Source organism: Pelophylax lessonae (assembly GCF_965119305.1).
Source record: "Pelophylax lessonae genome assembly, chromosome: 10".
NCBI classification, from domain to species: domain Eukaryota; kingdom Metazoa; phylum Chordata; class Amphibia; order Anura; family Ranidae; genus Pelophylax; species Pelophylax lessonae.
The window spans coordinates 216457634-216481195 of record NC_138777.1 but is presented as its reverse complement, the minus strand read 5'-3'; the positions used below and the strand labels follow the sequence as shown (position 1 = coordinate 216481195).

General features: G+C 43.8%; 1 protein-coding gene across 1 annotated transcript in view; it reads left to right on the top strand.

Moving 5' to 3' along the window:
* The window catches only part of GPATCH1 (G-patch domain containing 1), a 65480-nt gene extending 46677 nt beyond the window's left edge, over positions 1-18803 (top strand). Inside the window, exons 14-20 of the mRNA XM_082270406.1 lie at positions 2820-2953; positions 5869-6035; positions 7711-7903; positions 11074-11178; positions 13464-13588; positions 15238-15383; positions 18656-18803. Of these exons, the coding sequence (XP_082126532.1) occupies positions 2820-2953; positions 5869-6035; positions 7711-7903; positions 11074-11178; positions 13464-13588; positions 15238-15383; positions 18656-18686 (901 nt within the window). The 3' untranslated portion in view covers positions 18687-18803. The remainder of the gene's footprint in view (positions 1-2819; positions 2954-5868; positions 6036-7710; positions 7904-11073; positions 11179-13463; positions 13589-15237; positions 15384-18655) is intronic.
* Positions 18804-23562: the final 4759 nt, after the last annotated feature.

Sequence of the window (23562 nt, the reverse complement as noted above, 5' to 3'; positions counted from 1 at the left end):
GGGACCCACCGTTTCCATAGAAAGGGATAATAATTGTAACAATACTAAACAATAAAAAGGACAATTGACTATTAATGAAAGTCCATGAGTAAACTAAATCGAAGGTTCATATAAAATCAAGGGTCCATATAAAATTGTCCATGCACAGATCACTCGAGAGGCAGCTCTTGTGGCAAGCAAGAAGAGGGGACTTGAAAATGACTGCAGAGAGAACACAGGCGCCAATCTAAGTGCAGAATGAAAGGTTTATTGGGTGTAACACAGAGTATGGTACTCACAAACATAGGTGATATAAAGCGTGATCTATGATGTCCATAGAATGAAAAACGTCCATCAAGTGCTGTATTCAGGATGGTCTCCAGCGGTCACGGCTCCCACAGTCTTTGCCGGTGGTTACCGGCACTTCCTGGATCCTGGAACGCACGGTGGCTTCCTCCTGACGTCACTTTTCTGGATATGACGCAATGGCGCCATCGCGTCTTATCTGGGAAGTGACGTCAGGAGGAAGCCACTGTGCGTTCCAAGACCCAGGGAGTGCCGGTAACCACCGGCAAAGACTTCGGGAGCCGTGACCGCTGGAGACCATCCTGAATACAGCAGTGGATTGACGTTTTTCATTCTGTGGACATCATGGATCACACTTTATATCACCTATGTTTGTGAGTACCATACCCTGTGTTACACCCAATAAATCTTTCATGCTGCACTTAGATTGGCGCCTGTGTTCTCTCTATGATCGGGTACCGTAGTGTTCTGGCTGCCGGTGGTCTGTAAAAACAGCGACTCGTTCAAATCTCCAATTATCCCTTATGTGAAGTCACTGGAAGTGACGTGGTTGGAGATTTTGGGGGAGTTGACGTTTTTGGCAGAACACCGGCCCCTCCCACCAGCCCTTAGATGCCTGCAATGTATAGAGAGAAGCTCAGAGACCCAATAATTACATTGCCTGATCCTAAAATAAAGTATGTAATGAAAATGGAAAGATTTTGTTTAAAATGTCATTAGCGTGTTGATGAGGAGGGAAGGAAGGAACCAGCGATGGGCAAATTATAAAGATTGGACTTCAGCTTTAAATGATGCAAAAAACAGATGATGTATTGGTTGTGTCATAGGCCTATGTCACACGGGTGATTTTGTCACTGGTGACATTTTGCAGCAGCATTGTTGTTATTCCTAGGGGCCATGTCAGAGGTTGATTCTGTCATTGATGATGTAATTCTACTAAGAGAACAGTATCCCCTGGAGTTGCTCCCTCCCCTAGACCAGAACACTACAGAATCTTGCAAGCAAGGACTGACATGTCCATGGTTTGCCTAGTGAAGGAATGACTCCATAGGAAAAGGTTAGTGGCCCTCTTCATACTCTGTGTTGCATTAATGCATCTACATTACCCTGTGTTACGGAGGCCTATTTATTTTGAAATCACTAACTCGCTGAAATCTCCAACCACGTCCCTTCCGCAGACTGTGGTGCAGGAATAATTGGAGATTTCGACGAGTTGCTGTTTTCACAGACCACCGCCAGCCAATACAGTACGGTACACGATCAGTTGCCTCTTTACACCGAACACCCGGTAAGGAGAAAAAAAGTTGTTACCGCCTTGGAGGCAGCCATGTTGTTAGTAGCAGGCGTTGCTAACAATGTACAGTCATATTGGGCGGCACAATGGTGTAGTGGTTAGCACTTTCACCTAGCAGCAAGAGGTGTCACTGGTTCGAATCCCAACACACGACACTACCTGCCTGGAGTTTGCATGTTCTCCCTGTGCCTGCGTGGGTTTCCTCCAGGTTCTCCGGTTTCCTCCCACACTCCAAAGACATGCTGGTAGGTTAATTGGATCCTGTATAAAAATTGGCCCTACTATGTATGTATGAATGTGAGTTGGGGACCTTAGATTGTAAGCTCCTTGAGGGCAGGGACTGATGTGAATGTACAATGTATATGTAAAGTGCTGCGTAAATTGACAGCGCTATATAAGAACCTGAAATAAAAAAATAAATTATAGCGTGTACCGTACTGTATTGGCTGGCGGTGGTCTGTGAAAACAAACTCTTCAATCTGCAATTATTCCTGCTATAGAATAACCGGAAGTGACGTAGTTGGAGATTTCGGGGAGTTGAAGTTTTCTGCAGAACACCGGCAGCGCATGCTATCGCAAATAAAAAAACAGACATGACCTTTTTTTTTTTTTTTTACATAACGCACAGCATGGGCATTGCGATGCAGAACAGCGCAGGTGCTAGTGCAATAGTGCATTGGGGTGCCATTCTAAGGCCGGCCATACACAAATTTCCATGGTTGCAGGAAAGAAAGATTTCCCCATTAACTCAGACAGTGCTGACAGGGGAATCCCCTGTTCTCCCACCAGGGAGAAGCCACCCCCTTCGGGAGAAGACAATGATTATAGTAACCACTAGCGATAATCGCAAGAGAATCAGGCAGACTGGTTGTACCCAAGTTGATCGATCATCTTGGTAATTCAGCCTGCCCATTAACGCTTTCATTCTTGGCCAGTTCCTGCTGATCCAGCCAAGATTCTAGCCATGTATGGCCGCCCTTAATGGCACCACACTGTAGTTTGTGCATTACTGCAACGCAACAGTATTAAGGGGGTTTGTAATGATTCTGTCATTGGTGAGTTGCATGCAGCAGGATGGCTCATTCAATGCTAGCAAGGAAGCCGGAACAATGTGAGATTGGTTTAGATAACAGAGGGTATTAAGTTGCTTTACTGTCTGGATGCATTCACAAACACTGCGCTGACTCTTTGACCCATCTCCACTGGCTTTTATTTTTTTATTTTTTTTTTTGCATTTTAGATCCACTTTGATTGGGCTACCCAAAGTGAAGAGAGACAAATATTCTGTATTCAACTTCTTGACTATTCCTGAACAACAGCCAATGACGACCCTTGCAGCGGTACTGGATAAAGCCCCAGAGATCTCGGACAACAGTAAGGGGGTCATGACATAGCACTGTTTAAAAATCCATTAGGTGTGTGCTTACAGAAGGCAAATTTCAGTATTCGTTACCACAACAGTGGATAGTGACATTTTAATGTGGTAGTGATTCTCCTACGTTGTTCTCCTACGTTGTTCTATCTGCCATGGTAAAGCGGGTCATGACAGGTTAAAACCGTAAGCGGATCCACAACAAAAATTACAGTAGTGGGGCTGGCAGTAGGGTGTTGAAGGGAAACTCCATGCAGGAGTGTTTCAAATATAGGATTTTCCTTGCTTCATTGTGGGTGAGCTTTAGGCTCAGTTCACACATATGCGATGTGGGAACCAGCGTGATTCCAGTGCGGGTTCCTGCATTGCATGTCTCTGGCAGTTCGTACTGCCCTATGCTATCCGCTGTGGGTGTCAATACAAAGTTAATGACCCCCTCAGATCAGTTCGCAAATCGCAGTGCGAACTGCCAAATGGTGCATGAATCGGATCATATGGGTGTGGACTCTGATGCGATCCGATTCCAGTGCAGACCAAAAAAAGGGTCTTGCACCATTTTGGTGCGAATGCGATGAAAATTCAGCCATACAACCTGTCAGACATCACATGCCATCTGCACAGCAATGCGGTGTGAATCACATGATCTCTAACCTCGCACCAGTGTGAACCCAGACTTAATGTCACGTTCCTTCTCATTTCATTCTCTAATATATAAAAGAAATCCAAATTTGGCAGTGATTTTAGAAACCCCAGCAGGTGTGCAGACCCTGATCCAGAGATGGTGGGAGCCCATCATAATAGCAAGCTTATGTAAAGACCCAGAGATTTTACAAACGGAATATCCAAAAGTTAGGGGAGATTGGTACATGGGTTCATAGTTATCCACAACCAGAGAAAAATTAGAGTAAGGAGGGGTCAGAATGCCTTTCTATAGCCAATCAAGCCTTTTTTGCCCCGTAGGAGATTTCACTTCACTTCCTGTCCCAGAAAGACAGCAGGAAGTGAGAGAATTTCTCCAAAATGAGGGAAAAACCCCTCTGAACAGATGTTGGTAGATATGCACCTGTGTCTGGAAGACAGCCTGGAATGGTAACATCTTTAGGTATGTTTACTAAAGGATATCTAAACTTCCTGTCAAAACATTTAAGGCAGTGTTTCTCAACTCCTGTCCTCAGGGCCCACTAACAGGCCAGGTTTGCAAGATAACTGAAATATATCACAGGCGATATAATTTGCTGCTCAGTGATTGCAGTACTCTAGTCTGCATCTCCCCAAGGTAATACTTAAAATCTAGCCTGTTAATGGTTCCTGAGGACCGGAGTTGAGAACCACTGATTTAAGGTGTTACAAAACCCAGGAGCCTGCATTCACTATATCGGGTCTCCCACAGAACACGGAAATGCAATTATTTTAGTAAATATAAACTGCTAAATACCTTTTCTCCTCAGCAGTATAGAGCAGTCTTGTGACTTTTATCAGTGTCCGGCCGAGCGCTGGTTAAAGCTTGTAGGTGGAGTTTTCATTCTCTCTATGCTCCTCTATTCTCCTCTAACTGCCCTATGAGGCTGCCTGACCCTCTGTCTGGTCAGTGCTGATTGGCCCTTTGCTGATTACATGCACCCTCCCAAAAAAAAAAAAAAACTAGCAATACACACCAAACTGAGCATGTGCAGAGTGCTTCCTAGGGCTCTGCCCTATCGGATGGATTGGGGACAGTAAGAGGAGAGGATCAGAGAAGACAGAATCAAACAGCCTTTTTACACAATGCGGAGAATTAACCCCTTAGGTTCCACAGTGAGCATAAAAAGCATGCTTTACTGCATATACAGACTGATTTTACTGTTGTGGGTTTAGTAACACTTTAAGGTCAGAGACTTGAGAGTTCATGTTGTATTACTATCATGTCCCCGGGTGGGTCGCCTCTTCTGATTGGCTGATGCAGCTGCCTTCTTGCTCTGACTCCTGCTCAGTGCCGTGGGCAGATGTTTTGGAATTCCCATCCCTATCCCAGTGATCATTGGCCACAGCCTCGCACACTGAACATGTAACATAATTGTATTACCTGTTTGGGGAATGAATGCAGGGTTGTGCAGCCCTCTAGTGTTCAATCACAGGATTGCATCCACTGACAGTGAAATGTTGTGGGGATTATACAACATGGCAGAAGGGTGGCCCAATGTGATATCTTTTTTCATAGACACCTTATGATTCATCAAAGTGTTATTAAACCCACGATCTGTCAAATCAAAAGTTGTTACTTTACTCGCATGCTTACTGAATTGCTGTCATATTCGGTGACCTTCATTCTATAAAAAGAGAAGTAGAAGATATTTTCAATACTGAAACCGATTGGTGACTTTGCCGCCTTACAGGGTCTCCCCAGGGCCCCAACATATCCTCCCTTAGGTTTGCACTCCCATGCTCTGACAAGCACAGGTGGCACAATCCACCATCTCACCCCCCCCCCCCCCAATCACCAGAAGCACCCTGGGATAGCAATGTCATGCATCCAGAAAGCTTCGGGACTATGTAGAACACATTGCAGGTGTACAGAGCAGCGTCATCAGGAGGCCAGCTACTAGGACCAGAAAGAGACAGCCAGGCTCCTGATAAAGAGATGCTGTTATGATGCAGGAGAATGGTGCCCGTTTTATACTGGCTGCCAGTAAAAATACTGACAGTTGGCAACACTGCTCCCCTCTCACTGCTGAAACTGGTAGAAAAATTTGTAACACAATCTCTGAACTTTCTAAAGAATATAGAAAGCTGAAGACAGCAGATAAACATGTAAAACTTATTTGGGAAATTTGTCATCTCTGTGTCTCATCTGAGGCCGTTCACTTCACTGGGTTATATGTGAGGGTTTACATCCACTTCTAAATAAAACTTGAGGGTTTCTTAATCAAACTTATTTCAGAGCAGAAGAAGTCCTCCAGATGGGATGTGTCCTCTGCAGAAGTGAAAAAGGACCCTCTGAGCACGTTTCTCAGCCAGGCTCGCAGCAAGAGCGAGGTGAAGGAGGAAAAGGAAGAAGGGAAGGAGGAGAGCGTTCCTCCTCCTGTCTCAGTGGCTACATCCAGCCAGGTGTGAATCCTCATAATGTCTTTTTCTTTTAATTAGAAAAATAGTTTGATCAGCATTTTATTGCTATTTATGAAATAATCTGTTTATTAGAACGGTGATGCAAAAACACACAGTAGAAGGTTTTTAACCACTTAAGCCCCGGAAGATTTTACCCCCTTCCTGACCAGGGCCTATTTTGCGATTTGGCACTGCGTTAATTTAACGGACAATTGCGCGGTCGTGCGACGCTGTACATAAACAAATTTAACGTCCTTTTTTCCCCCATAAACGGAGCTTTCTTTTGGTGGTATTTGATCACCTGTGCGATTTATTGATCATGCGCTATAAACAAAAAAAGAGCGACAATTTTGCAAAAATAATATTTTTCAAATTTTTTTATATGAAATTCCCCCCAAAAAAATGTAAAAATCAAACTTTTTAACATTTTCAGCCAATTTGTTTTCTGCTACATATGTTTGGTAAAAAAAATCGCGAAAAAGCGTATTTTGATTGGTTTGCGCAAAAGTTATTGCGTTTACTAACTATGGGAAAGATTTTTTTTTTTTTTTTTTTTTTTAACGAGTAATGGCGGCGATCTGTGATTTTTTTTTTTTTTTTTTTTTTTTTTTTTGGCGGGACTGCGACATTGCAGCATACAGATCGGACCCTTGACTGACATTTTTGACACTTTCGGGGGTACCAGTGACATTACTTCAGTAATCAGTGCTATACATATGCACTGTTACTGTAAAAATGACACTGGCAGGGAAGGGGTTAACTTTATTTGAGAAGGAGGGGTTAAGTGTGTCCCTAGGGGCGTGCTTCTAACTGTGATTGGATGTGGCTGTGTGTGTAACAGCAGAGATCTACGGTCCTACATAGCAAGACCGTATGATCTGTGCTGTTACACAGGGGAGAATGACAGGCGGCTTTGTTTACATTAGCCGCCTGCCTTTCTCCTGGTGTAACCGACGATCGAGAGTGAGCGGCGGACATCGGGTCCGCCGCTCACTTGTGCGGGGAGGTCCGTCCATCCGTGAGCGAGCGGGAACGCGCCTCCGGCGGCGCGCGCTCGCTCCCTAGAGCCTCACAGGCTACGTCACTTTGCCTGTGAGGGGCTGACTGCCGACGTATATAGTCGTGCGGCAGTCGGCAAGTGGTTAAATAATGCTACTGCTGATCTGTCACTGTAGAATTATACATGAGAAAGAATGCACAGATTTAGAGTAGAAGTCCACCCTAACACTAAAATCCCTGCATCTACAGACCTCCACGATATAACACTGTGTCCTATCTAGTCCTGTAATGAATAAATCGGTATACATATCTTTTTTGAAGCTGATCCAACCCGATACTGTGCTGTCAGCTGCGGCTTTGCTGTGGAGGTGGGTGCAGAGGACACATCCGATAACGGAAGTCTCATAGTAAGTCTATGGGTGACGTCACTCCCCATTCGTTTCACAGCCGCTGTCGGCTGTGTCGTCTGCAGAGCTTCCGCCGCTGGAGATCGGATCTGCTCGGCTCGGCTTCATAAGAAGTATGTAAACGGATTTCTTCCTTATAGTGCTAGATAGGTTAGTGTTAAATCATGGATGTCTGTAGATGCAGGGATTTTAGTTTTAGGGTGGACTTCCACTTTAACATTGGTTCAATTCTTATACAGTCACTGACATTTTATACCCCTTGTGTCCTCCAGAGCCAGGTAGATCAGAATGCAGAAGAAGAAGAAGAGGAGACGAGACCTCCAATAGATTTATTTAAAGCCATTTTTGCTGATTCCTCTGAGAAATCGTCATCATCGGAAGAGGAGAGCGATGAGGATTCTCCATTGCCCAGGGAAGAGGTTGAGGAAAGCAGGCCGGAGACGGCACCGCCTTCTATAGTTCAAGGTCAGGCTCGCTTCTGTGATTGCTCTCAGGTTGTTTCTGCTTTTTGATTATTATTTTTTACTGTGGAGACAGTGAATCCTAAAGATTCAGTGTAAATACAAATGACATGTTCACACTAGCTTTGCTGTCTGAAGAGCATTTGATGGACTGTCAAGAGGCCTCTTTGCTGGCTGATTTAACCCCTTGAACCCCACACTAGCTCACTGCAACTGCATGCATTGCATGCTGTTGTGGAGCACTTGCAGAACTTCCCTATTCATTTGAATGGGTTGTGGGGTATAATTCCTGCCAAACGTAAACATCCTGGCTGCTGCCTCTGCAGCTAAAGGGGGTAGCAGTTTAGGAGCCATAAAAGCTCAGCTGCGGGGTTTTACTGCCCCCCAACCACTAATGTTAATGAGCCCTAAATCCTCATGTACACTGCTGCTGATAAACGGACATTTAGGTGCAGTTGGGCGTTTTTTTCATCAGCTTCTGAACTCTCCTCTGTTATCTTATCTGTCCATGTACACTGAGACGTTTATAGTAGTTTAGAGGCAGTTACATATAGTTACATAGTAGGTGAGGTTGAATAAAGACAATAGTCCATCCAGTTCAACCTGTGTAGGTGTGAGTGGCTGTAATCATCTCTCATACCCCTGAATGTTCTGATCCTTGAGATGTAAGTCTAATAGTCTTTTGAAAGCCACCATACTTCCCGCAGAAACCACCTCTTGTGGTAGAGAATTCCACAATCTTGTAGCCCTAACAGTAAAGAACCCCCCCACGTTGCCTGAGGTTAAAACGCTTCTCCTCTAATCGCATTGTATGCCCCCGAGTCCTCATGCAATCCCTTCGAATGAACAGCTTTTTTTCGAAGCTGAGATCCCCATTGAGATATTTAAAAATTGCTATCCTGTCCCCCCTCAGGCAGTTGAGTGTAGTGGCATTTTTTTGAAAGCAAAAAAATGCATTCAGACAGAAGTTTATTGGCATTTGAAATGCCAAATCCTTGTAACAGCGTGCAAACCCGTCTAAACGCGGTAACTCACATTTTTATAAGCGTTTTGTTTATAGGCGTTTTCAATAGGGATTCATTTCTGACCATTTTATAATGTAAAAACGCTTCTAAACGCAAACGCTGCTAAACGCGGCATGTAAACGCAGCAAAACAAATGTTTTTAACTGTCAGTTACTAGCTGTCAAGTTCCAGTGTTCAGGAGAGTTTTTCAAACGGCCCGTGTACATGAAGCCTAAAAGTGAATATTTAACCGCTTGCTGACCGCCGCACGACTATTTACTGCGGCGGTCAGCTCCTCACAGGCAAAGTGACTACGTCGCTCGCCTGTGAGGCTCTAGGGGGCGAGCACGTGCCGCCGGAGGCGCGCTCCCGCTCGTTTCCTAAGCAGTCCGCGCGAGTGACCGGCGGACCCGATGTCCGCCGGTCACTCGTGATCTCCCCGTGGAGAGGGAGAAAGGCAGGCGGCTATGTATGTATGTATGTATACATATGAAGCAGAAAACAAATTGGCCAAAAATGTTAAAAAAATTTGATTTTTACATTTTTTTGGGGGAATTTCATATAAAAAATTTGAAAAATATTGTTATTTTTTTTAAATTTACGCTCTTTTTTTTGTTTATAGCGCAAAAAGTAAAAATCGCACAGGTGATCAAATACCACCAAAAGAAAGCTCTGTTTGTGGGAAAAAAAGGACATCAAATTCGTTTGGGTACAGCGTCGCATGACCGCGCAATAGTCCGTTAAAATCATGCAGTGCCGAATCGCAAAATAGGGCCTGGTCAGGAAGGGGGTAAAATCCTCCGGTGCTTAAGTGGTTAAAGGGATTGTAAAGGCAGAAAGTGCATTCTATGATTAAGATAAAAAAAAACCTTCTGTGTGCAGCAGCCCCCCTAATACTTACCTGAGCCCATCTCTATCCAGCAGTGTTGCAGGTGTGCCCTAGACTTACCTCCTCATTGGTTGAGACAGCAGTGTGGCACGATTGGCTCTTGCTGCTGTCAGTCAGCCAATCAGGAGAGTGAGGGGGTGGGGCAGGGTCATGGCTCTGTATCCGAATGAACACAGGGAGTTGTGATTTGGCTTGGGTGCCCCCACAGCAAGCAGCTTGCCAATCAAAGTCAGCTAGCCAATCAGGAGAGAGAGAAGGTGGGGCTGGGTCGGGGCTCTGTGTCTGAATGGACACAGGGAGCGGTGACTCAGCTCAGGTGCCCCCATAGCAAGCTGCTTGCTGTGGGGACATTCAACAGGAGGGAGGGGCCAGGAGCACAGAAGAGGGACCCGAAAAGAGGAGGATCTGGGCCACTCTGTGCAAAACCATCTGCACAGAACAGGTAAGTATAAAGCTTTATTTATTTATTTATTTATTTATTTATTTTTTTTTTTTAAGAAAAAAAAAAATGAGAGTTTACAATCACTTAAGGCTCCGTTCACATGTGAGCGTATGGATCGCCGGCGGAACCGCCGCGGTTCCGCCCGCGATCCGGAGATTTATTGCAAATCGCGGGACGCCTAGCGTTGCCCGTTGATTTGCAATAGCCCCCCAAACGCCAAGCGATGTTGCCGCAATTTCCGCCTGCCGAATCGCGGCAACATCGCGCAAACAAAATCGCGGGACGCAATACGCTCCAAAGAAGTACAAGAGCTTCTTTGGAGCGTATTGCGTCCCGCGATTTTGTTTGCGCGATGTTGCCGCGATTCGGCAGGCGGAAATCGCGGCAACATCGCTCGGCGTTTGGGGGGCTATTGCAAATCAACGGGCAACTCTAGGCGTCCCGCGATTTGCAATAATCTCTGGATCGCGGGCGGAACCGCAGCGGTTCTGCCCGTGATCCAAACGCTGACATGTGAATGCAGCCTAAATCTTTTTCTTAGCAATTAGAAAGCGTTTCCTTTTTTTTTTTTTTTTTTCAGATTATTGGTTGTATTCTCCACTCCCTTTTTAGTTTTTGTATTAGATAGGGTCATGGTCAGATTCTGTGTTCATTTATTTTTTTTTCGTGTCCACTGTCGTCAACCTAATTGAGTGAGAGGAAATCACCCCAACAAGCACAGAAGTATTCATAGAAATTTTTATAAACTGGAATGATCCTTTATTGAAATGGGAAGTGTAGATCTGCCTCATTGGTCTCCTCTGATCCCTCGGTATAGTAATGTGTATTTTAATTTGCAGAGCTGGAGGTTCACCAGCCTATTCCTCCAACAGTGACGGAGGGTCCGGATGAGATGAACGCTGAGGAAGAATTCGGTCCCAGGCTTCCTCCTGCGCTTCCTTCTGGTGAGATCTCAGAATGATTATGTTGGCTAGGGCCTCAGGGATACAGCAATCAAGAGAAGAAATAAAGTCTTAGCACCAAAGAGGCCAGGCACTGGTGCCAAAAAAGGCAATATTTGGGGAAGAAAAAAAATACATTACTTTGATCTTACTGTCTGAATGCTCTGGTGATGTCATTGGCTCACCGCTGCTTCAGGGGAGGGGAAGTGAGGGAATCCTGGGTGCTCGAGAGCCACTAGAATGTATTTATGCACAGACAAAGGAATATGTTCAACGCTTGGGAGACTACAATGACATTGCTTGTCACTCCAGGAAGTCTGATCTGAAGTAAGTATATTTTTTGACCAATGCTGCTTGTTTTGGCACTATTTTTTAAGCTGCTGTTATTAAAGCTTACCTTTTTGTATTTTCATGCATGGTGCACTTTAACAGCTCAGTAAATACAGAGAGTGATAATGTTAATCCGTTTCCCAGTAGTCTAATGCTTGTAATTTGGAGCTTTTGTGTGGCATCTTGCTAGGGTGTCTTGGAGAGCCTGTTGGGTATTTTTAATGTTTAAAAGTAATAGTCCTAGGATGAGGTGTCACATGATTTTGATGACCTTTGTTGGCCTGTAAAGCCTTTTCTGTGCCCTCCTTGGCCCTGGTCTGTCTTTACCAAGTGCTCAAAGCCCCTGAATATTCACCCTCTTAAGCTTGGCACTTGCCACCCATTTGATGCCAAAGGTTGCCACCTTTATTGTCCTCTAACAGCAGTGTAGGGTGGGGAACGAGGGTGGGCAGGCTTTGGTTTAAAGTAATTGTAAAGCTTTTATTTTTTAATTAAAATAATATACATGTTATACTTACCTGCTCTGTGCACAGAGCAGTTCTGATCCTTCTCTTCTGGAGTCCCCCGCCGATGTTCCGGGCTCCCCCCCCCCCCCCGCCGAGTAATTGGCTTTCTATGGGGGCCACCCTTGTGGGTTCACCCCAAAGCCGCCCTGTCTGCACCTATTGACGCAGACAGTGCGGCTCGGCCCCGCTCCCTTGTCACAGAATTTAATTGACAGCTTGCTGCTATCAATCTGCCCAGTGGGGAGGGAGGGAGCGGAGTGAGCTGCTGCTCTTATGCACAGTGCTGTATCTAAATCATGCTCAAGTAAGTATAAGGGGGGGTTGGATCCTCGGGCACAAAGGTGTTTTTTTTTTTTGCCTTTACGCATAGAATGAACCTTTTAGTCTTTAGAACCACTTTCAACCATACCTCCCAATTTTCTGGATGGAGGTTAGCCAAGCACTGCTATCCACAAGGCTTGTGAGTGTGTCCATACTGGCCATGGTCATTGGATAACAGTTGACTGGGCTTAGCCAAGGCCTAATAAAAAGTGAAACAAAATCAGGGATAGTCATAGAGGAGACCGGAATAAAATAATAGGGAGACCCTTGTGTCTGCATTCCTTTTTAAAGCCGAACGCAAAGAAATTCTTTCTACAGATCTCCCCAGGTCTTTCCCTGCCAGTCAACGCTCACATCTGGGTTACAAAGTCTAGTTTTTCTCAGCCACAGGGCCCCTTTTATAAACCTGCCCACTGCTGGAGTACACCGTCTGGTTCTGCTCAGCCACAGAGGGCCACACTTAAACCCGCCGACTGTTGGGTTGCAGTCTAGCCCTGCCCGCCACTTCTTCATTAACAAAGAGTCAGTCGGGTGCCCAAGGAATGGGACATTGGGCACCTTACAGTTTCCTCTTCCCTGTGGTCGGAGATAGATCAAAAGTATGGTAACATCACAGCAAGTAAATGTACAGATTTCCTGGTTCTGTGTTCTTATTAAGAACGTTCTGCTGCAAATGGCGGTAGGAAGCTCATCCTGGAGTTCAGCTTTAAAGTGGTTCTAAAGGCAAAAGGTTTTTACCTTCATGCATTCTATGCGTGAAGCTAAAAAAAACCCGTGTGCAGCAGCTTCTGCCCCTGCTCCCCTTGTGTCAATCACAGCCAGTGAGCAAATGAGGAGAGAGGGGGCGGGCCGAGCGGGAGCTTTGTGTGTGAATGGACACGCAGCGAGGCTGCTTGGCACTTGGCAGGAGGGAGGGGCCAGGAGCGCCGTCAGGGGACACAAGATCAGGGCTGCTCTATGCAAAACCACTGCAGAGAGCAGATATGTATGACATGTTTGTTATATAAATAGAAAAGCCCTTAATATCACTTTAAAGGTTCAAAATAGAGCAGAATTTTAAAAACTATGTGACCTAAACCATAAATCTGATCATAGAAGACCACTTTTCCTGTTTTTTTTCTTTCACCATAGCAACCACTCGAATTACCTATGACTCTCCCTCAGTCAGTCGGGATGACTCTTTAAAGAAGTCGAAGCAGAAGAGACATAAAGAAAAGCACAAACTAAAAAAGGAGCACAAACATAAGAAGGAGAAGGTGAGACGGGTCATAGTGAGGAAATACATCTATAAGTTTCATGTAGACATTGTCATTGGTGTTCCTAATGAGCAACCTACTCTGAGAACCTGTCACAATGGAAGTGCAGACTTCTTTTATGTGTTCAAGTGGACCTGTCAGTAACTTTACAATTATGCATGATGACATTCCTAACATATCACTAAGAAATGTAGGTATGGACCATAGGGTGAGTACCTGGATAGAGAACTGGCTCCAGGGGAGAGTACAGAGGGTGGTGATTAATGGGGAGTACTCAGATTGGGCGGGTGTGGAAAGTGGGGTCCCCCAAGGTTCTGTCCTGGGGCCAATCCTGTTTAATTTATTCATAAATGATCTAGAGGAGGGGATATCTAGTACAATCTCCGTATTTGAGGATGATACTAAACTAAGCATGCCAATATCTTCTATGCAGGATGTGGAAACCTTACAAGCGGACCTGAACAAAATAACGGGGTGGGCAACTACATGGCAGATGAAGTTTAATGTTGAAAAATGTAAAGTAATGCACTTGGGTGCCAGAAACCAGAAAGCAAGCTACTCACTAGGGGGGGAACCTCTGGATGAGTCTAGGATGGAAAAGGACCTGGGGGTACTGGTAGACAACAGGCTTGGCAGTGGCATGCAATGCCAAGCCGCTGCGAGCAAAGCCAACAGAATACTGGGATGTATAAAAAAGGGGATTCACTCCAGAAATAAAGAGATTATTCTCCCGCTCTATAAGACTCTGGTCCGGCCACATCTGGAGTATGCTGTCCAGTTCTGGGCACCGGTCCTCAGGAAGGATGTGCTGGAACTGGAAAGAGTCCAGAAAAGGGCAACAAAAATAATTAGGGGAATGGAGGGCATCGGCTATGAGGAAAGACTACAAGCACTGAACTTATTCTCTCTGGAGAAGAGACGATTGAGGGGGGATATGATATCAATGTACAAATACTGTACTGGCGACCCTAGCATAAGGAACAAACTATTCAGAGAAAGGGAATACAATAAGACACGGGGCCACTCACTAAAACTAGAGGAAAGGCGGTTTAACCTTAAAATACGTAGGGGGTTCTTCACTGTCAGAGCAGTAAGGATGTGGAATTTTCTTCCACAAACAGTGGTATCAGCAGGGAGCATTGATAGTTTCAAAAAAACTATTAGATGGGCACCTTAGAGACCACAACATACAGGGGTATACAATGTACGGTTAACAGCAAACACACACACACATCATAGTTTGAACTGGATGGACGGATGTCTTTTTTCAACCTCACAAACTATGTAACAATATACAACCATATCCTTTTTCAATAAGTCCTTGAGATTCAGTCCTGTGCCTAGACTAGCCTGAAAAAATGCCATTGGTCTGCTGCAGGCAGGTGAAAGCATTTCCTCTTCCCACTGATCAGACTGCAAAATTGTAACAATTCTGTAACGGGTGACAAGGTCAGGGGCTGATTTGTCAGACATTTGTGAACAGAGCCAATACCTGCTCAGGCTCCAGGATTTACATCACTGTATTATTGCTGAGCTGACCTCTCAGTTCGGGAAGATGTTGTATTTTTGTTTTGCTAGAGTTCAGCTTTAACCTCCAGGCTTTACCGCACTGATTATAAAACGTATTTTGTATTCGGTGTCTAATGCAGAAGAAAAAGCACAAGAAGCAAAAGCACAAAAGCAAACATAAAAATAAAAAAGAAAACAATGACCGCACAGACTCTGAAGATAGCAGCACGGATCTTAGTGAAACAGAAGAAGCCGCCAAGATTACACCCAGGGAACTTCTAAAGAGGTAGGTGGGAAGCCACAGATTCGTAAAGTGATATTAAAGGCATTTTTTTTTTAAAACTAACAAACATGTTACACTTACTTGCCCTATGCAATGGTTTTGCACAGAGCAGCCCCAATCTTCCTCTTCCGTGGTCCCCCGCCGGCACTCCTGTCCCCTATCTCCTGCCGAGTGCCCCCAAAGCAAACCGCTTTGCATACACACACACGCACACACACACGCACACACCTGTGGCTCGCCCCTGTCCCCCCCCCCCCCTCTTTCCTTATTGGCTCACTAGCTGGGATTGACAGGCTCTCGTATGCCTCAATGGATCACAATGCGGCTCAGGTAAGTATTGGGGGGCTGCTGCACAGAGGTTTTTTTTTACCTTTTTTCATATAGGGTAAAAAACATTGAGCCTTTAGAACTTTAAGAGGGCATGTTCTTAAAAGGCAGAAATTGATGTTACAAAGGCAAATGCTGGTGTCCCCGTTCCTCAGGTGGATTCTTCTCATCTCGTTAACCACTTGCCGGTCGCCCCATAACAGATTTACTGTTACAGAGCAGCCGTTCTGTGCAGAATTACGTGTATAATTAAGTGATTCTGCACCTTCGGGTAGGGTCGTGCGCTGCTTCTGCTGTGATAGGCCCAGCAGAAGCCAATCAGTTGGTGCTGGCCAATAGATGTCCGCCGGCACCCGCTGATCGTTGAGGAGAGAGTCCTGACAGAGTAGATACGATGGATTTGCAAAGCAGGGAAAGAAAATCCATTACATCCCTTTAGTAAAAGCCCCACACATAGTACACAAAAACACTGGTAAGGCACACATTTAACCCTTTGATTGTTTTAGATGTTTAACCCCCTTCCCGGCCAGTGTCATTAGTACAGCGACCGTGCATTTTATTAGGACTGATCACTGTATTAGGCTCCAGTCACACTACTGCAAGCTAAATGTCTCGCGACTTATGGTGCGACTTTGCCAGACAACTTCCTGGCAACTTGAGTACTACTTTGATGTGACTTGATGCGACTTTAGAAGTGACTTTTGGAAATGCCTGGGTAATCTTCCTGTAATGTCTGATCCAAATCGCATTAATATAGATGGAGATCCGACTTGGAGTCGACTTCCATTAAAGTCTATGGGCACAAGTCAGATAGAATACATGCAAACTCGCCCTAGCTCTACTACATAGTGAAATGAATGTGGAACTGAGTGTTGGTGCTCAGGCTGCAGCGTCCAGATGCATGCAATTTATTCCAGCATGACAGCAGTGCACAACATGGTAAAATGCTAACATGTTTCGGCCCTAGCCTTACTCATAGCATAGCTGCACATGATGCTGTGAGTAAGGTTACGGCCGAAACGCGTTAGAATTTTACCATGCTATACACTGCTGTCATGCTGGAATAAATCTCATCAAAAGGAAGCATTCGTGTGCCGGCTTTTTTTTTGTTACTTGGAAACAAGTTGGATAGAAGTCACTTTGAAGTAGTACAGGAGCCTTTTCTAAAGTCTGAGCGACTTAATAGTAGTGCTAATTAAAACCACTCTGGTTGACCAACATGGGATTTCACATGTCATGCAACTTGGAGTCTTACAAGTCGGATCCCAGGTCGCGGCAGTGTGAACCAAGCCTTAAGCCCCGTACACACGCGTCAAAAATCGGCAGGGAATTTTCGTCCGACGACCGATCTGCCGATTTTCGGCTAGTTAGTATGATGATTCCGACAACCAACTTCGACTTTTCGGCCGAAAAAAATCTGGTGTGCAGACTATAAAATTTTTGTTGGCCGTCAACATAATGCCCGATTTTCGTGCAGTCAGTACAGATTTCGACAGGGAAAAATCTGATGAGCAAGTCTGGGCATGCTCAGTGAAGAAAGAACACAAAGAAAGCAAACCAACACATGACATCACTTCTGAAGTAGAATTTTGTTGGGCGAGAAAATTCGTGTGCAGTCTAGGCACATTCCAACCAACAAAACACAACTCTGGACAAAAGACGGACGATCGGTCGGCCGATAATCGCTGCGTGTGTACGGGGCTTTAGGCTCCGTTCACATGTAGGCGTTTTTGGGGAGTTTTTCTGCTCTAGGATCAGCTCTCAAAATGCCCAACAAGACAAATCCTATTCATTTCAATGGCCCCTGTTCACATCTGAGCGTTTTGACGCTGTGAGCAAAACGCCCAACACTCAAAAAAGTACATGAGCTTCTTTTTGGGCAGATTACAGGCGTTTTCCATTGCTCTCTATTCAATCTAAAAACGCCTGCACAGAAATCGCGGTAAAAACGTGCGAAAACGCTACGCTCAGGTGTGAATGTAGCCTTAGTGTCACTGGTTCCCACCTAGTGTCCGTTAGTGTCAGATTGTCTGCTGCAATGTTGATGTCCTGCTAGAAATCGCTGATCGCCGCTATTACTAGTATAAAAAAAAATAAAAATAATTCCAGTATATATACCATAGTTTATAGACACTATAACTTTTGCACAAACCAATCAATATACACTTATTGGGATTTTTTTTTTTTTACTAAAAATATGTAGCAGAATAAATATTGGCCAAAATTTATAAAGAAATGTCATTTTTGTTTTTACGTATTTTATTGGATATGTTTTATAGCAGAAAGTAAAAAATATTGTGTACGTGTTTTTTTTTTTTTTTTTTTTTTCCTAAATTGTCTTTTTTTTTTCGTTTCGTTAAAAAACAGAGCATTCTTTTGGTGGTATTTGATCACTACTACATTTGTGGGGGAAAAAAGACATATATATTTATTTTTGTGTACAGCGTCGCATGACAGCGCAAATGTCAGTTAAAGTAACGCAGGGCTGTATAGCAAAAAAAATGGCCTGGTCATGAAGCAGGGTAAATTTTCCGGAGGTCAAGCAGTTAGCTGGAGAATACAGCTGTGAGATGACAACAGTTAAAGCAGAACTAAACTCTTCAATTTAATTTTTCCCCAAAACATTTTACGTTCAAGGCATGCTGTGAATAATCAATGTGACACAGACTGCAATAAAAACTGACAAGCATTCTAATCCCTCTCTACTCTATCCAAAACTACAAAAAAGATTTGAGTTTAGTTATACTTTTAATACACTGGATGATGATTATGATTAGTGGTATTTGAATGACTGTAGTGCTGCACTTATGTACAGTATATATAATATTTTAAACCTACAAAACCCGCCAAACATTCATTTTAAGGCAAGGCTCATCCCTGGCAGTTTTGCTCTCTGTGACTTGGAAAAATATATCCCAGAACTTACACACAATCTCATTTCTTTACAGGCTAAAAAATCTTCCTATCCCTCATCAGTGACGGCGGTGGATTCTACAGCTGATGTCTGGTGTCAATGAATTGACAGCCAATAAACTTTACTGTGTATATATATTTATTTAGGCACCAATGAATGCCCTGTACAGGTGTATATTGAAAAGAAATTGTGTTTTTTAAAATTAAAGTGTGTAAAATCTCAGGAGATCCGTCTGTAACAACCATTTGCTGTGTCGCTCTTCTAAACAATGTTTGTATCTAGAATGAAAATCTGTGGGTTTTTTTTTTTTTTGTTTCCTGAACTGATTAGCATATAACCAGAGCTGTAGTAAGATATTGCTAAAAACAAATATCAATAATACAGCACTTACAGTTGTAGGGGAAACCCCAAAACTCATGGGTTTCAGTAACATTTTGACTGTTGAAGCCAGATTGAAGAACTTACCGTAAAATTCTTTTCTCTGAGTCCTCTGACAGACGCAGCCTCTTCCAAGTTTCATCACTATTCCCAATACTGATAAAACTTGGAAGAGGCTGCGTCCGTCAGAGGACGTAAGAGAAATATATTTACAAACCCGATTCCAAAAAAGTTGGGACGCTGTACAAATTGTGAATAAAAACAGAATGCAATGATGTGGAAATTTCAATATTTTATTCAGAATAAATCATAGATGACATATCAAATGTTTAAACCTAGAAAATGTATAATTTTAAGGGGAAAATAAGTTGATTTTAAATTTCATGGCATCAACACATCTCTAAAAAGTTGGGACAATGCCATGTTTACCACTGTGTGACCTCCCTTCTTCTTTTTATAACAGTCTGCAAACGTCTGGGGACTGAAGAGACAAGTTGCTGAAGTTTAGGAATAGGAATGTTGTCCCAATCTTGTCTAATACAGGCTTCTAGTTGCTCCACTGTCTTAGGTCTTCTTTGTTGCATCTTCCTCTTTATGATGCGCCAAAATTTTATATGAGTGAAAGATCTGGACTGCAGGCTGGCCATTTCAGTACCCGGATCCTTCTTCTACGCAGCCGTGATGTTGTAATTGATGCAGTATGTGGTCTGGCATTGTCATGTTGGAAAATGCAAGGTCTTCCCTGAAAGAGACGACGTCTGGATGGAAGCATATGTTGTTCTAGAACTTGGATATACCTTTCAGCATTGATGGTGCCTTTCCAGATGTGTAAGCTGCCCATGCCACACGCACTCATGCAACCCCATACCATCAGAGATGCAGGCTTCTGAACTGAGCGCTGATAACTTGGGTTGTCCTTGTCCTCTTTAGTCCGGATGACATGGCGTCCCAGTTTTCCAAAAATAACTTTACATTTTGATTCGTCTGACCACAGAACAGTTTTCCACTTTGCCACAGACCATTTTAAATGAGCCTTGGCCCAGAGAAAACGCCTGTGCTTCTGGATCATGTTTAGATTTGGCTTCTTTTTTGGCCTATAGAGTGTTAGCCGGCAACGGCGAATGGCACAGTGGATTGTGTTCACCGACAATGTTTTCTGGAAGTATTCCTGAGCCCATGTTGTGATTTCCATAACCGTAGCATTCATGTATGTGATGCAGTGCCGCCTAAGGTCCCGAAGACCACAGGGATCCAGTATGGTTTTCCGGCCTTGACCCTTACACACAGAGATTGTCCCAGATTCTCTGAATCTTTGGATGATATTATGTACTGTAGATGATAACTTCAAAATCTTTGCAATTTTTCTCTGAGAAACTCCTTTCTGATTTTGCTCCACTATTTTTTGCCGCAGCATCGGGGGAATTGGTGATCCTCTGCCCATCTTGACTTCTGAGGGACACTGCCACTCTGAGAGGCTCTTTTTATACCCAATCATGTTGCCAATTGACCAAATAAGTTGCAAATAAGTTCCAGCTGTTCCTTATATGTACATTTAACTTTTCCGGCCTCTTATTGCTACCTGTCCCAACTTTTTTGGAATGTGTAGCTCTCATGAACTCCAAAATGAGCCAATATTTGGCATGACATTTCAAAATGTCTCACTTTCAACATTTGATATGTTATCTATATTAGATTGTGAATTAAATATAACTTTATGAGATTTGTAAATTAGTCCATTCCTTTTTTTACTCACAATTTGTACAGTGTCCCAATTTTTTTGGAATTGGGTTTGTATTTTTACAAACATGTAAATAGAAAGACATGTTTGGAGAGCAATTCAGTCACATTACATTCTGTTGGTTTGAAAACCATTGCTCCGGCTGGCTAAGACACCTAATAAAATTTATACATTCTGAAGTGGGTGGCACCTAGCTAACTAAATTCTTTTGAAGTCCCATTTGCGTGTTTGGTGACATTCTTTGATATGCGGATGGTCATTCACATCACTTCCAAGGCTTGTTTGCTGAACAGGTCTTCAAAGGTCGAGATAGCAATCTTGTCAGCTGGAGGTGTAAATGGCTTTTGAACACAACAGCTGTGATACAATATGACTTCTCACAACATATACATCTGCTTAATCATAAATACATGTTTGATAATCATAAATAAATGTTTGATAAATAAAATGGCTGTTCCCTTTTCCCCATCACAGTCCAAAATGGTTACAGTGAAAACACATGAAAAAAGTCCAAAGTCTTAAAAAATCATATATGAAGTGCTTCAAGGAAACATGCCATGCAATGTGTCACACTCCCCTCTCATATCCCCACTCACCAGAGAAAATGAACCCTCAGCTTTTCAGTCTGGGGGTCAAGCACGCATATGTCTGATGTTGGGAATACCAGGTCTCTTCAGTGTCCTAAATGAGGTCTCCAAATAGCTGCTCATTGGGACACCCGGAATATCCACCAAGCTCAATGAAAGAAAAAAAAGTACTCCTAGTGAAGTACTGTAAGAGGTTTATTTGCGCAATAAAAAATTTACTTACAAAATCCCTGCATTAAACGGGCATTGAGACAATAACGAGGCCCCTCCGGGATCATCACAGCTCAGCGTGCGGAAGTGACATCTTGGGTCGCAAAACCAGGAATTTACGTCAACGCGTTTTGCCCTTCCCACAGGGTGTCATCAAGGACATGTCTAAAAGATGTCACTCAATTTCAGAGTGCTAGGAGGTGTTTGGAGATCATTCAAGAGCTTGTACAGACATAAATGGAGAGTGCAGGTAACATACTGTTCAATAATTAGATTTAATAAGTGCCACTCCTGTCTACCACGTCTGTTTTTCAAAGCTGTCCACTTCTGCCCACTTAACAATATCTTTAGGACTCCTTTGCGTACCCAAGGCTTTTAATTCATATGATATAATAAAAACTCTGCTCTGTTTTCATGATTTGCTGACAAATACACTAGACTTGCTTTAAAAAAAGTTAACTTTTTTTTAGTGTGTGTGTGTGTGTGTGTGTGTGTGTGTGTGTGTGTGTGTGTGTGTGTGTGTGTGTGTGTGTGTGTGTGTGTGTGTGTGTATATATATATATATATATATATATATATATACACTTTTTTTGAACTTTATATAGCATTGTAGATCATAGTGCAGCGTGAGGGAACAGGGTTTATCTGCAAGCTTATTTTATCAGTAAAGATTGTGATTTTGACAATTTTATATACAGTTAGTTACTGCCTATTTTATGTTACTCTAGAAGAGATGGATAGATCCGTAGAAGGTCCTTACCCATCAGCAGGACCGGTATCTGCTCCTTTGTGCAAGGAGGAACAGGATGAGCACTGCCAGAGCCCTACAAAATGACCTCCAGCAGGCCACTGGTGTGAATGTCTCTGACCAAACAATCAGAAACAAACTTCATGAGGGTGGCCTGACAGCTGAACGTCCTCTAATGGGCCCTGTGCCCTATGGAGCTCAATTGGCACTTACCATTGATCACCATAATTGGCAGGTCTGCCACTGGCACCCTGTGCTTTTCACAGATGAGAGCAGTTTCACCTTGAGCAAATGTGACAGACGTGAAAGGGTCTGGAGAAGCCATGGAGAATGGTATGCTATCTGTAACATCGTTCATGTTACAGGCAGCATAGCATGACTGGTTTGGTGGTGGGTCAGTGATGGTCTAGGGAGGCATATCCTTGGAGGGACACACAGACCTCTACAGGCTAGACATTGGCACCCTGATTGCCATTTGGTATCAGGATGAAATCCTTGGGCCCATTGTCAGATCCTTACTTTGTCACATTCCATTAACACCCCTTGGCCTCCAGGGGTCTAAATTGATGTCTTCTCCCCCTGGGGAAGCTGCAGGACCAACCTTACCCACTTTATGGCTCTGCAACACCTACAAACGCCATATATCAGAGGCGATAGGCCACAATTCACAGCCTTCCTTTTCCACGTTTCAAGACCTTAGAAGATTCACTGGAACCGTCCGCAGTGTGTGGGGCAGTTGAAGCATGGAAATGAAAGGTTGTTATAGCTGACACCCCCCTTCAAGATAATTCTAAGCAAGAATAAAGCCCCGTACACACGTACCGATCGGCCGTCTTTTGTCCAGGGCTGTCGTGTCTGTTGAAAACTGCAAAAGACTGCACACGAATTTTGTCGACTAACAACAGCCGACTGCAGAAGTGATGTCATGTGATGGTTAACTTTCCTTGTCTTTTTTCTTTTCTGAGCATGCCCAGTCTTGCAAATCTGCTGTCTGTCGGCCGAAATCTGTACTGACTGGCGAACAATCGGCCGTTCTGGTGTCGGCATACAAAAATTTTAATGCCTGCACGACAGATTCTGTTCGGCCGAAAATGCGCTGTCGGCTGTCGGAAGCATCATACTAACAAGCCTACAATCGGCTGATCGGTCGTCGGCTGAATATTTACGATCGACGATCGGTACGTGTGTACGGGGCTTTAGTTGCTACAACTTGATCAGACGACTCTCAGACTAAGGCTTGAATGTCACCGTTACATTAAAAAAAAAAAATGACCTTACTC